At 36.8% G+C, this 15495-nt stretch overlaps 1 protein-coding gene across 1 annotated transcript in view; it reads left to right on the forward strand.

Moving 5' to 3' along the window:
* The window catches only part of LOC106467339 (RING finger and SPRY domain-containing protein 1-like), a 92822-nt gene that overhangs the window by 32912 nt on the left and 44415 nt on the right, over nt 1-15495 (forward strand). The window contains exon 6 of the mRNA XM_013927721.2: nt 5927-5993. Coding sequence (XP_013783175.1) covers nt 5927-5993 — 67 coding nt within the window. The remainder of the gene's footprint in view (nt 1-5926; nt 5994-15495) is intronic.

The following is a 15495-nucleotide window of genomic DNA, read 5'->3' on the forward strand; positions in this document are numbered from 1 at the left end:
GTGTTGGTTTAGAGTAGGGTTGTTTTGTTCAATTTAAGATGGATTCCCTTTGATTTTTTCGTTTGTTTATGTTGGGTTCTCAGTAACTTATACTAATATCATATATTAAAAAAAGATATAATTTATTTTCTATAAGTTACATAAGCTGTAGAAACTTTGTGTTAAGTTTCATATTATTTCAATTAATTTGTCTTTTTGCAACAGGTGGTAAAGTTATATTGGATTTTATACCCACACCCAAAAATGTATTAAAAAGAAGACTACATATGGAAAATGTGGTTTCATTAAAATTTGTCATTTCTTTCTTGCACAAAAAAATATAGTTCTATATTAACCCCAATGTATAGGAGATATATTGAAAAAATAACATTGACCAGAACTCTAAATTTATTATGTTTATCTATACAAAATACGGCAAGTCTTTGGTGAAATATAAAAGTTTGTTAAACACAAAAAAATCATGTGTTACTAAAGTATTTGTATTCAAGATATGTCTGTGAATTGACAACATCAGTCTGACTCTGATAAGTCTGAGTGCAAGGAGATGTTTATGTGAAGAATAAAAATATTTTTGTCCACCATATAGTTTGCATTTGCATAACTGCTAGAACTTCTAAAATACATATCTAGTTTTTTTAGTATCCTTGTATATTGTATTTGTTATTTACTTTCCTCTACCATGAACTTCACTAAATTAGCAATGAAGGGTAAAATGAATAGTTGATAACTTTGACATCAAGTACATATTACCATGTTGAATGGCACTCTGTAAAATGTTGTGGCATGCACACTTTGACCCCCAACCATGCACATAGGGTTAATCATTTACAATATTGTAATTTTGTTTTGAGTATTTAAAAATTTTCCCACATCTGATCAGTATCTCCAAATATCTTGGCTGCCTGATTCACAACAGACAATTCTTTTCACATCCTTTCAAAATTTGCCTTTTTGAAATTTGTAACCAAAATATCATTATTCCTTATCTTCATATGCAGCAAAACATTGAACCTAATAAAGTTCATCATAAGGTAGGAGACTAATTGTTAAATACAAAATTTTTTTATGTTGTGAAAAAAGCCTGTTTCATCTCTGTCATTTATTTATTAAAAATAACCTATGTACAAAAATGACACTGAAGGAATGTTTAGTTTAATTTGTACCAGTTAAGATTGCTAGCCTAAATTTACATTTTTATTGAATGTAGACAAATGTTTCATATTGTTTGTAAGTTTACAATGATTTGCTGTATTGCTATATATTTAAAAAGTTTTATTTGTATTGCCTGTAAAAAAAAATGGTTATTTTTCATTTTCCAGTAAGAGGTTTTGGTGATAGACAAATAATATCGGATATTCAAAATAGTTATTTTTATTATTTTCATGGGCATCCAATTTCTTGCTTTGACATTTCAATTTCCACTTTTTTCCAATAAAAAAAGTATAATTTTAGTCTAGGTTCTCGTACTTTAAAATAATTACTTCAGAAATGCTACTCGCCTCTTTACATAAGAGATGATTAATAGCTCAGACCATTGCCAAAATTTTTTTTCCATGCACCAAGCTTTTTAATGAATATTTCCAACCCTACTTTTAAAAACTTGTTCTTTGCCACTATATGATGCCTTCAGCATTAGGTTATACCATTCCACTCATAGAAAGATGGTATACTTTCCATGCACTTGAGCACTTTATGTATACCAAAAGCTTTCTTTTTCTCAGCACTGCAGTGTTCAGTTGTGTTGTTTATTTTATTAAGAGTTATAGAAATTTTACACTTATTATTTTGAAGTTTTACTTGGTTAATATTCAAAGTGTTATCTTTCTTACCTTATCTTTCCTTAACTACAAGAAAAAAAGATGCAGATTTTTAAAATTAGTTTGGTTAGAGCTTCTGATATGAATTATCTTTTCTTACCTTAATTTGATTTTTTTTGTCTTAACCAAAATATGAGATTTAGTGACATATTTTCCATAGTCTGTGATATGGTTTCTGTGACAGGAATGTTCGCCATCATCATCATTAACATTGTGCATATTTCAGTAATTACTTTCTATTTTGTCAAAATGTAAATGACCAAGGTCTTAGTACCATAAGCATACCTGTTAAAATAAGAATATAAAATCTTATTGAATACAATATCCCATTTTCATGTTTCTGAAACCTCTGGAGGTCCAGACTCTCTTTGATAAGAGTTGTTATATTTTCTTTAAATGGTGACTGGAGTTACTTTGATGGTGAGAATTTTTACTGCTATTATACATCATATGGTTGGTTCTATCCTACAATTGTCATATGAACCAAGGTTTCATGCTCTCCTGCTTCTGTAATTTCTGCTGAACCTGCCTGCTTTTTTTTTTCTGATTATTGTATCACTGATAAGGATCAGTTAACACCCATCTTTGTCCTTTGCTACTCATATAACTCAAGAATGTGACATTTGTCTTTTTTACTGCAGTTGTTTCTACTGATTCTTGAGCAAGTTTCTTGCACCTCAGTTCATAAGATTTTTTCTCCTCTTTCTCCCTCACCTGATTGTTGCATAATTGTATATTCTTCTTGTTTCTTCTTTGTGTTGACTCTCAGTTGACATGTCCTTCCCAAGCTTCAGACTCCATCTCTATGTGGCATGTGATTGGAATTTTACCTTTTTTTCTAGTACTTCTACCCCATTGAATATATTCTTCCCTCAGCTTGTAAATTTTCTTCTTCTTCAACTTTGACTTTATTTACCCTCAATCTGCTGTTCATGGATGTCTTTCTAGCTGAGTTGGTTGTAGTTCTGGATAACTTTACCATTTTAGTGTTGTTTCCTACATACCTCCTCAATGTTCTTGAAATGTATACTGTTCAATAGACCTTTCACCATCTGCTGTCTGAACATCATGTTTTGATCTATTTTGACAATTCCACTGTTGATTCGTACATCAACCATTAAGGAGGTGCTTGCTCATGGGACCTCTGATTTCTTCTTCTCAAGCTTCATTTTTGAGCTCACGACAGCAACATTTGGTTGTTCTGAGAGCTTTAAATGTAATGTCATATTGGCTGTCTTGCCTGGACAGGAGCCTTCTGACAGACTGGACTTTACACCTGGGTTTTTTGTAGTTCTCTTAGCGATGCATATATGATTCCTCTTTAAACCAAGCTTCCACTTTTTTGATCACCAGTTCCAGACTTCATGATCCTGACAGTATTCCATCAGACTCTTGATTGGTCCATTCTCTTTCTGTGTACGTATCCTCCTCTTAAACTTCTTCCCAAGATGCTGTATAACTTACAGCATCCCTTACTCATTGCCCCCTCTTTGGCTATCTCAATTATGATTTCTTGTCTCATAACAGTCCTGGGGCCCTTTATCTATTCTGCCTTGGACGTTCCTTTTTTTTTTGTCAGTTTCAGATATCTAAACTTCACCACTTTGTTCCACACCTTCATCTTCACATGTCCAGTTCCTTGCAAAATGGGTAGGTTTTTCTTAAAGAGTAGCCTGTTTCCTTGCTTGCTTATGTTGGCTATCCACCTTTGCAGTTTATCACCACAAGTGGATGATTGATCAGTGCTGGTCCATTCATCACTCACTTCCTTAAAGTTTTCTGGCTCTTCCTCATCTCATTTCCTTCTTTTTTACCTGGCTTTTTGAGGGCAATCTATCTGTTTCTGTGATTACCAGTTACTTCCCTCTTTTCCTTGGCCATTCTACTTTCTCTGTTTCTTACAGAATTCTTCCAAGTCTTTCTAATTAGTTGTCCTCTTCATCCAGTTCCTGGACTGAAACTTCTGTTTAGTTTTCAGTGCTCTTCCATTCAAACCTTTAGCCACCTGTTCCCTGTTGCTTTGATATTTTTGCCTTGGATGTCTCCCACACACTTTCTCACAAGGACACATTAATTTTATTCCCAAACCACTCCTTTCACAAGATCTGGGCTGCTTTGGAGAGTAATCAGATGTTTTCTCCAATCACCCTCCCTTCCCTTTCTTCTCTATACGATTGTATAGACTCCAGTCATTTGCTGTTATCTCAAATGTGCTGTTCTCCTCTGAGGTAATCACTATAGTCTTTTCATATTTTCGTTCCACTTTGACAGTTGGGTGAAACAACTCAACTGACTTATCTATTCCTCTATGAAAGATGACTTGTTTAATCTTTTTCATGTCCCCTCTCATAAAGTTTGTAAACTCACAGCTTCTCTTGCCTCTGGTCATCAACATTCCCTGGATGTGATATTGCAGGTCAGGGTGTGGACAACCCCCAACACCTTTGTATCACACGTATGGGATTCATTTCCCTCCAATTGCCATTCTTTAGTCTTTCCAGAAGTTCTAAAGATGTTAGTTGTTTATTTTTCTTTTTCTTACAGGTTCCACAAAAAACTAGCAACCACTCCAAACTACAAAAAAAAATTATATATGCACACATACACACTTGGGGCAATGAAACCCACCATATGGCTAGTGTTGCTTCACAGGGAATACTTTTCCCAAAATCCACATCAAGTACGGGATAACAGAAAGTGTTAAGCTAATCTAGTCATGTGATACTGCTACTTCCAAAAAACAGTACCAATGTGGTTCAATGCCCTCTCTCACCTAGTCAGCTCCTGTTGTCCCTATCCACAGTAAGCCATTGCACAGTCTGTCATTATAGAACATAGAGATGTGATGATTTCTTTTTAGTATGGCCACTTCTTTAGTATTTTCTCCTATACAGATTCCTCTCTCATGCTTTCTTTAAGTGGAGTGGGAGAACCCTTGCTTCCTCAGTGTCTGCTGTTGGGATGAGGTTTTTCACAACATTGCTTCAGCAGTTTACATATTTTACATTCCAAGTTGTATTGCTAGTTCCAAAAAACTACCATCATGGTTCACTGCCCTCTCACCTGACCAGTTATTGCTGTCCTTATTTGCTGTAAGTCATTGCACTGTATATGGTGATGTGATTATTCCTATTCAGTCTGAGCACTTCTTTAGTGTTTTTCCCTTTACAAGCTTCTCCCTCCTGTTTTACTTTAGTGGAGTAGGAGAACTCTTGCTTCCTCAGAACCTACTCACTGAGGGGGTTAATATGGAGAGGTCCCCTTCAGGTCATTGTATGAGATTAAGTAGGTGATCCCTTCCTTTGGAAGTAGAGCAGGGATGTTTAGCTAGAAGTGTAATACAAGTAATCCCTACAGTAACAACTAGATCATTCCTCAAGATTCAGATCTGGGATTATTGCCCTAGCCATATTACACATACATAGTCTCTCGATCATCTGAGATATACAATCGTGTTGAGCAACCATAAAATTTTGTTCACCTCTGCAGCAATTTAACACCACACCGGAGGTTCTTTTAACAGTACCTTAGGGCATTACTACTTGTACTGAGTGAAGACTATTCCATGCTTGAACTTTCTGTGGTCTCCTACTGAATGATGCTCCCAATAGGTTCCTCATTATCTCCTTTTTAATGGATGACACACTCTGTGAGTTTTCCCTTTCTGTCAGTATATTCTCAGAGAGAATCTCGTCCTTTAAATTTTTTTTATGTACACTTCTCCTTCCACCATCTTCTCAATGTGGGATTTTAGCTACCTGTTATGTGGAGAGGTGAGTACTGTTCCTTAGGTTAGCATTTTCCTTACTTAAAAATGTATTTCAGATAGCTACTTAGTTCTCCAAAAAACTTCACACCTTCTTTCTCATATCTAGATGTAGTGTGTTTCTTTTGCCTCATTGTAAATGATCCTTTGTTGAAATGCTAGTGCTCAAAGGCTTGGTGCACAAAAAAAATTTCAGCAGTGGCACAGCGTATTAGTTATCTGTCCTGTAGAAAGATAAGTATCTGTGTAAAACACATTTTCAGGTGAGGAAAATGTTAACACTCTTTTGTTTGGAATAAATATCTATGTTAGTGTAAAATTTAATTAAGTTTTTTTTTTTCAGGTATCTGATTTTAACACGTTTGTCACACTTTTTTCCTTGATTGCCTTAGAAAAATTTGCTCAAACAAGTGAGTTATACAGTGTAATTTGTGTTTGTTACAGAAAATAATTAAATATTTGTATTATGTTTTCCAAAACATGCTTACATCCTCTCCCACTTTAGCTTTATCCTGATGAAAGTTTCTCTTCTCTGCCCATCTAAGCATTGGTATGAATTATACCTTGCTTGCTCCAGCCTTTATACCCCACTATATAGATTTTAATCTTATGGCTCTCTACACCTATGTCAGTGCACCCTCTATACCAGGTATGTATATAAGCTCCCCATTAATACTTTTTATTCACTTTTTCTTGACAGAAATTATGACAATGGTCTTATGTGATTACTGCAGATTTATCTTCAACATTATTACATTTTTGATATTTTATTTTGGTTTTCTTTTAGACCTGTTCTAGTGGGTCTTGAGTTTATTTATTTATCTTTTTATTAAAAAAAAACATCTTGAAGATGTTTTTCGAATATGAATACACATGTTCATGTCTCAGAGTCGCCTGATGCTCCTCTTTTACCACCTCATGAGTCTGTTGTTACCTGGGCATCAGAGGGGGAACACTTTCCATGGAAGACATACAGTTCTTTATACACAGAGAGATTGAGTCTTACATGTGGTCTGATGTTTTTTCTCCTGTTGGCTCTGAAGCTGACTTTACAGGGGATCAAGAGCAGACTGGTGAAAATTTAGACTTATATTTTTGGCACCTTCCTTTGCTCAGACAGACATTCTGTCTCCTGCACGTTTTTTGCAACTAATACGCCATGTTTGTAATGTTTTGAGTAATTTTCCTGTAGCTGATAAATCTTTTTTATTGGGGGGGAAAATCATTTGTCTGATTACCTGATCCTTCACCAGACATTGCTGTACATGCGAGGAGATTTGCTGATCCTCATTTATTGGATGAGCATGCCTTGGCTTTCCATTGCCTGTAGAACCCTTATTTGGACTCTGAGGTTAGATCCTCTTCTTCCTGCTTGGGGCTCTAGACAAGATGCCATAGTTTACCTTAATCAATCTCAGTTTTCCAGAATTTGTTTGTCACTTACAACAGTTTTGCATTTGTTATTATCTTTGCAACTATTGTCTGAGGCTTATCACAGATCTCCTATACAATTTACAGATGATCTTAGTCATTTATTGACTTCTACGTTGTTCACATTATTGGTTTCTGTTCTCTCCTTGGTATCTTGGTTGACTTGTTATTGGGATCTTTTGGAAAGAGGATGCCTTGCTGGTGGGAGTTTGCCTTCCTTCTTTGGCCCATAGAGATCTCGGAGAAGCTCCTTTTCTTAAACAATCTACTTTTGCTAGTATTCCTTATTTCGTGAAATCTTGAGTGAATGTGGCCCATCTCCACTCTTCCCTTTCTAACTTAGTTTCTCAACTGTCCCACATGTCTTCTACAGGATGATTTCCTGCATCTCCCGTTCGAGTTTCCAGACGTGCATCTTTGGCACCACAATCCATTGGAACACAAGGGCAATTCCAACCTTACCAACAGGTATCCTCCTCTAGGGTGGAGTGCAGACTAACTACGGCGTCGGTGACTACCTTATAGGGTTGGGTCCTGTGGGGTCTCAACTCACAGTGTTCATGCCAGTATGGGAGACTTTCACCACAGATCAGTGGGTCATTCAAGTTCTCGGGAGAGGATTGGTCATTTAGTTCATATCTCCTCCTCCATTCTCTCTCTCTCATAATGATTGGCTTTCCACTCCTGAAGGGCCCTCTTACATCCAGCCATTGAGCACAAGACATCCAGGATCTTTTGCACAAAGAGGCCATAGGGTGCATTGACTCCTCTTTCAAGGGTTTTTATTGCCAGCTCTTTGTAGTACCAAAAAAGACAGGCAATTGGCAACCTGTCATCGACCTTTCTCAGTTCAATCGATTCCTCCAGCCTCCTTGGTTTACAATGAAGTCTTTTCTTTCCCTTCAATGGCTCTTTTTATCCAGTCTATGGATGACAACATTTGATGTTGCCAATGCATACCATGACAGTGAGATTTTTTCAGTTTTGTGCTCTTCCATTCAGCTTTGCATCTGCCCCATATGTTTTGTGCTGGATAGTCAGATCTTTTTCATGTCATTTTCACTTTTGGCCATTCACACTCACCATTACATGGAGGACTGCCTTCTTGTTCCCCCTTTCTGCCACTTGGCAGAACTTCATATTCAAACTCTGTTAGCAGAAGCTGTGAGATCTGGATTTCTTATTAAAAAGGAGAGGTCTATTCTTACTCCTACATAGTACCTCATCCATTTAGGGATGTTTTTCCATTCCATACTAAGTCTGGCCCAACTTTTTCCTTTATGCCTTCAGGCCCTGGAACATTTAGTTCTTAAAATACAGTAGTTTTCTTCTCCACCAGCATGTGCAGTTCTATCTCTTTTGGGGATGTGGGCATCCTTGGAATCACTCATTCCTTTGGATCGTGCTCACACACGGACCCTTCAATGGGCGTTACAGGACCAGTGGAACATTTGCACAGATGCGCTAGATTGTCAGGTGGTCCTGTTGGATTCCAGTTTGCAAGATCATGGCTGATGGTTGAACATGGACAAAATGACAGTCAGTGTCCCTCTACTGCCTTAATGTCCAGAGATACATCTTTTCACAGATGCTTCTCTCCAGGGCTGGGACACTTGTATAGGCCTTTGGACAGAAAAGCAAACTTCACATCAATTTATTAGAACTTGTAGCAGTTCAATGAGCAATGACTCAGTGTCTCTGATTGTTGTAGGGAAGGTGGTAATGCTTCACTTGGACAATTCCACAGCCGTCTCCTAAATTTCAAAACAAGGGGGCACTCACTCCAGATCTCTTTGCTTTCGAACATTGGATCTTCTCTTTTGAGCACACAAACATCTGATCATTCTCCTTGCTTGTTATGTTCCAGATGTAATGAAAATTTAGTACCCGACCAGTTATCTCCTCCCAATGGAGCTCTTCCCATGGAATGGATGCTTCATCCTCAAGTTTTTCACTGGATCTGCTTTCTTCTCAGAACACCACAGATCGATGCTTTTGCCACACAGTGGAATGCTTAGCTCCATCGTTCTGGTCTCCTGTACCTCACCCTTTGGCTTTATGCATTCCCTACGATTAATCTGTTATTCAAGGTTTTTGCACTGATTCACTCCATGTCCTGTCAAATTCTTCTGGTGGCACCACAATGGCTGGGTTAGTCTTGGTTTCAACTCCTCCAGTATCTCTCTGGCCATCTCTCGTACATCAGCCTCGATCGAACATTTTTCATCCAGCAGTCAACGTTCTTCAACTTCAAGCTTGACTTTTATGCGGTCTATCTCACAACATCAGGTATTGGCTTCTTGGGTGGCATCCTTATTAACACAATCCAGTCAGCATTTTTCTTTGGAAGTTTATCAAAGGAAATGGTTTACTTGTCATTAATGGCCCCACTGTGCCACATATTTCTCAATTTCTGACATGGTTATTTAACAAAGGTTTAGCATCTTCATCTGTTGCTTTGTGTAAGACTGTTTTGTTGGCTACCTTTTGTTTTTCTAAGAGAAGAAAAGTTTTTAAATCCCCAGTTTTGTCATTACTTCTGAAATCATTTTGGGCTATCCAACCTCGTTGACCTTTCCAAGTTCCTAATGGTGGTTCTCCATGCCTTATCCACTTTTTGAACCTTTGGGGCCATGTTCACTATATCATCTTTTACTTAAGACTTGTTTTTCTGTTATTGTCTAGGAGGCATTGATGTTTGGATGTGTTTGCACTTCATGTTCATAGGATTCTTTATCATTCCACTTATGTTCTGTTGTATCCAGACAGGTTTTTCTACCCAAACCTTGAACAGCTAGAGAAGGAGATAAGGCTTTCTCTCCTATTCATCTTCCCTCCATTTCATTTTATACGACTGCTCGGATCTGGATAGTCTATTATGCACAGTTCGGGCTCTATGATGTTATGTGGCACATACTGAAGCATTTCGGGGTTCATGTCACCATTTGTTTATCTAATGGGATCCTACTGTGTCATGCAACTTATCCCTGTTCACTTTGACAGGTTGGATTTGTCAATTGGTTTGTATGGCTTACTCTGGGCTTTCATTGGAGGAGTGGAGACTTCTTCGGCTCTCATCTCATCAAGTTTGACATACCTCGATGTTCCTGGCAGCTTGGTTGCATCGCCCAGTGGAGGAAATTGTACAGGCTGGTATGTGGACCACACCAAACACCTTCATATCACACTATTTACATTTAGCAGTTTCTTCCTCGGATTGGTTTCAGCTACCCCCTGTGGCTATTCTACATGTCCCAGCTTGATTGTGACAGAGGTGTGTGACTTAATTTCTTCTGTGTTATTCTATTCCTTTTCAGGGACCTCTCATCATTATCATTTGGATCCCACTCAGTAGCAAGTGTTGCCTGGTCAGGTATCCTTTTTCAAATCTGCACTAGCTACCAGTAGACTAATAAATAAAATTCCTGGTAGCAACAATCTCTGTTGAGATGGGGTGTTCCATAAGACCAGCTTGGTGCTTTCCAGGTAGTACACAATTATTTAGTATAATACATAATATACAATACTGGACTGCCAGTCATGGAATATCATGAGTAAAACATAAAGGGATTTTGTCCAAACCTGCTGACCCCTTGATTGAATAACTCAGGGTTAGTTTGCTTTTCAAAATAGGAAAAATGATTTACCTATTGCACCATTTCTGGAGCATCATTCTTCAGGACTCCTCAACACTATTCACCCTCCATTTCTCCATAGTGGAGCATGGGGTCCTTACCACTCCCAATTTCCAGTTGCTAGAGTGGTGTAGAGAGGTCTATTCCTCCTGAGTGATGTTTGAACACTTTATTCCATTCAAGGAGAAGAGGGCAATGCTGGATACCCTCCCACCCATAACTCTATGGTTTTCCCAGATATCTGGTGGTGCAGAACCAGCCTACATGGGATCCTCCTGATAATTCAACTATCCAGTTGTGTTGAGTGTGGCTCTTCTTTTTGATCCTTATATTACTTTCCATGATCATGGAAGAGGGCCCTTGACTTATTGTAATTCAGCATGCAGAGTGTCAAGTCCTTCTGCCATTGGTTGAACTTTGTTCCACATCCAAGGTATTGCCTTGCCTCTCAGATTGGGGAGTTAGGATTTAGGTTTGTAATCCCAGGCCAGATGGTCTTTTTTTTCTTCAGGTTGAGTGAGGCATGAAAGGCCCCGTAATTCCAAGTTCGGTTTGTTGCGTTTTGTCTTCTTCAGGTTGGGGGAAGGCTTGTCCACTTAGGTGTTGCTTGCCTTCTCTTTGTAATTCCAGTGGCTCGCATGCAACATTCTTTAACTTTCAGGTTGAGTGGGCCCATAATTCCAAGTTTGATTTGTAGCATTTTGTGCTTCTTCAGGTTGGGTTGAGAGTTTGTCCACTTTAGTATTGCTTGCCTTCTCTTCATAATTCTGGTAGCTCAACATGCAACATTCTGTAACATTCAGTTTAGGTTCCCTTAATATCATATTGCTATAATACCTTTATATCACACTGCCATGCCCTAGCCACTGCACCTTGGATCTAGCTTTGGATCCACAACCCTATAATTCCAACAGTGAGATGTGGAACCTCATCTGCATGGTTTGGGCCTGGACAACTCTCAAAAGCATGTACAATATTTCCAGACTAGATGTATATTGCAGGAGGAACCAGATTTGGAATAGATGTCCCTCCTTGCATGTTTCTTCTCACAATGTTATGGTTTGACACTGTGGCCGATTAACCTTTACCACCTACATTTTAGGTTTCACATTATTTGGGCAAAGAGCATACCTGTTCCAAAAGTAGTGTGTGCCCCATTAGTGTACTATACTATATCTCAATTTGCATATGTTTTCTACACTAATTCTTTCTGTGTGGATCTTGCCCTCACCTTGTCAATGTGGGATTCTAACTAAAGTGTAAGCAGAGGTGTGTTTTGAAGTTTACATTTTCATATACCGAAAATGTATTTTCGATAATACTTACCTCCTATCACACTCTCCCGCCCTTCCTCCACAATGGGCAGTGTTCGGGTCTGGTAATTTTGCCAGTCTAAAAAAAAATGAATAAGAAGTAATAATGGGAAGCTTGTATATAGATCTGGTGTAAAGGATGCATTGATGTAGGTAGAGAGAGTATTGGGGTATAAAGACTGGAGCAAACGAGGTATAATTCATACCAATGCTTAGATGGTAGAGAAGAGAAACTTTTTTGGGGATAAAGCTAAAGTGTGAGAGGGAGTTAAATATTATCAGAAATATATTTTTGGTGTAGGAAAGTGTAAACTTCTGTTTATACATATTGATTGTTATTCTTTTCTTTTTCAACTATTAAGTGTTTTTGAATATTGGAAATTGGAAACCTTATCCTTGCTATGTCATTTCCAGAATATAATTAATTAAACTGAAGGTTTGAATGTAGAATAACTATTTTTAATGTGAAAGTTCAAAATGTTAGGAATGTACTGAGATGATTATTCAAAAGTTTTTTTAAAAAAAGAAATGTTTCTTTTAATGTTTACATTAAGATGTATGTTAGAATTATAATTTTAGGAATTTAAATTATGATATTAAATACTAAAGTAGATATTTTAACAGTCTTAAATGATGCAAGATTAAAAAGCTTGTTTGAAAAAATATATACATTTTTTACATTTTTATTTTGTACCTAAAAGGCAAGAATAGTATTATTTTTATCAAGAGGTTCATTGGCTATGTATGTGCAAACAAATAGACTTGGTATATCTAGGATCAGATTTGTTCTACTTATATTCATATGGTAGTATTGCTACATAGAGATTTACTAGATTATTCTCACATTGTAGTTCAAACATTCTTTTATATTTGTAGACCTAAATCTAAAAGTTTTTTATGTATTAATTATAGCTAATGTTTAATTACTTTGTTGCATCCCAAGAGACTATGTAGTATGAAATAGATGAAGTGCTTCCAGGAAATGAGCAAAAATTAATTATCCATACCATTATTTTGCAATTAACAGTATTTTCCAAGTACTTTACTGTTGTTAGGTGAAATGTTTTTTGGTTCATTTTTTGGTTTAATATAGTATTTATCACTTTAAAATACTGGTATTGTCTACTTTTGCACCCTCCCAATGGCACAGTGGTATGTCTGTGGAATTACAATGCTAGAAACTAGGTTTCGATACACATAGTGGGCAGATCACAGATAGCCCATTGTGTAGCTTTGTGCTTAACTATAAATAAACTACTTTTGCTAATATTTAGATCATTTTCCACATTTTGGAAATGTCTTTCAACACCAATGGAGTTTAAAACAAAAACCTTCATTATGTTGTTCACCTTCAACTACATGATATATTTAAATTATTTTGCTTGCAGAATCCACTCAACATTTTTGGGGTTAAAATATCAATTTGTTAAATAATGTATTGAGATTACTGTTAGTGCAGCATTGTTTGTAAAATGTTTTTGTTGCTATTATTTGACATGGTCAATATGCAAGTTAGCTCAAAAACCAGATAGGGTCCAACATATTAATAAAAAGCAAAAAAACAAGCTAATAAACAGTATTATAGCCAATCACACCATCTCATATTTTGATGGTTTTTGTACAGTTGTTCACACCAAATTATTACTTTGTCAACAAGTGAGGATTTTCCATGTTGTTACTTATACATCTTAAAAGAACCTTCCATTCTTTTTACAATCAGTACACAGGTACCTAGTTCACAATGCCTAAAGAATATAGATGTATTGTTTGTCATTTTAGAGCAAATATCAAAGGGAGAAGATCTGTTTGTGGACTATAATGTAGAACAAAGAACTTATCTTATTAGAAAAAAAAAGTGTCTGTATCTGATGATGATTTCTGCAATAAATGTTACCAGCATTATTATCATTATGAACAATCTACTGTACATCATGACCCAGTCACTGCAGTAGACTATATGGACACAAATGACTCTGCTTATTTCTTCCCTCTCCCTTACAAGCATTGTTCCTGACTTGTCAGATTCAAAGAGTGTGAAACTAGAAATAATGCCAGGTACATTGTTTGCCGTAAATGTCGATACTTACTTCAACATTGTTCCACTTGAAACACAACCCACATTTTATAAATCAGCTTATTATTTCTGCTGGAATAAAGAGTTGCCACTGTCACTGTCACGAACTTAATGGAAAGCATTAGAATAGTAGCACAGAGATTTAAAGATATAAACTTTGATCAGTCACAGACTCACAGAAGAGGAATATCTCAGTCATACAGGATGACAAAGATTTACTTTGATGCCATAACATCCCGACTTCTATCTTTGAAAAACATGCAAGTGAGATTTTTGCAAGCATACCTAGTTGTCCTATTGTTAAGCTTCATACTGACTTGTCAGATATGGTCTACTAGGCTGGTGCAGCTTTTATCAGTAACTTTGTTTTACTTTATTTGGAACTTGGGCTTATTTATCATCAAGAAGTAATTTTCATTCACCTAGCTCTCTGACAAGATGACTGGTGACTGATGGGGAGGGTGATATGGAAGCCCTACTTCTAGATGGATGTTATGTCTATATACAAAAAAGGTGCATTCCAATGAAAGAGTTAGAGCATTCATAACAATGTCCCCTGGGTACATGATGTATATTTTGGGAACATACCTTGCTGGTGGGAGAAACAATAATGCTACAATAATGTTTGTTGAAGACATCTGAAATTGGATACAACTATATGATGTTGATGTTGTGGACCATGGTTTTAGAGATGACTTGAGCTTATGTGTGACCTTGACATGACACAGACAGCATAATCCTCCTTCAAAGATGCAAGCAACACACAACTGATATCAATATTGGTTACCAAAGTGCACAGGGTAGTGGAAGCAGTCAATGGCCATACCATGCAATGTAAGTTACTGAATATGGTATTCACTAATCAACAGATTCATTTCATAGGTGATTACATCTGAATTGTTAATGTCCTTTCCAGTTGTGACCATCCTAACCTTGTACAAATACAAATTATCACTATATTGTAGCAAAATGCAGACTTGAATATGGAAAGTGCCCAACAAACTGCAGGACATTTTGGAGTCCCAAGGACTAAGTCGTGAAAGGTTATTGTGGAAAAAGATGGAAGTCCATGAAACTTTCTAAAACTATGTGAAGATGACCTTGATCCCCTAAATCTGAATGTTTATCAGCTTAAACAAGCAAAATCTTATGCTTTTGACATATTTCTTAAGGCGTGCTATATGATATTTGGGTCAGCAAGGAAAATGATTATCTATTACATGCAAAAATCCAGCCAAGACATATATTCTCAAAGAGTATTCCCCTTTAGATAGAATATGTTGCCTGTTCTAATCCATCCATTTCTGCATGGTACTGCCAGTTCAAGAGATGTGGAATATTGTTTTTCACGTAATGCCTATTTTGTGGTTTTTTTGGACATTACATGTTATAAGAAAAATTACCTCAAGAGATCATTATCTACTCCTGCAGATCTATGAAATGTAGCATAAGTTATAGA

This window comes from Limulus polyphemus, unplaced genomic scaffold, assembly GCF_000517525.1.
Source record: "Limulus polyphemus unplaced genomic scaffold, Limulus_polyphemus-2.1.2 Scaffold2, whole genome shotgun sequence".
NCBI lineage: Eukaryota > Metazoa > Arthropoda > Merostomata > Xiphosura > Limulidae > Limulus > Limulus polyphemus.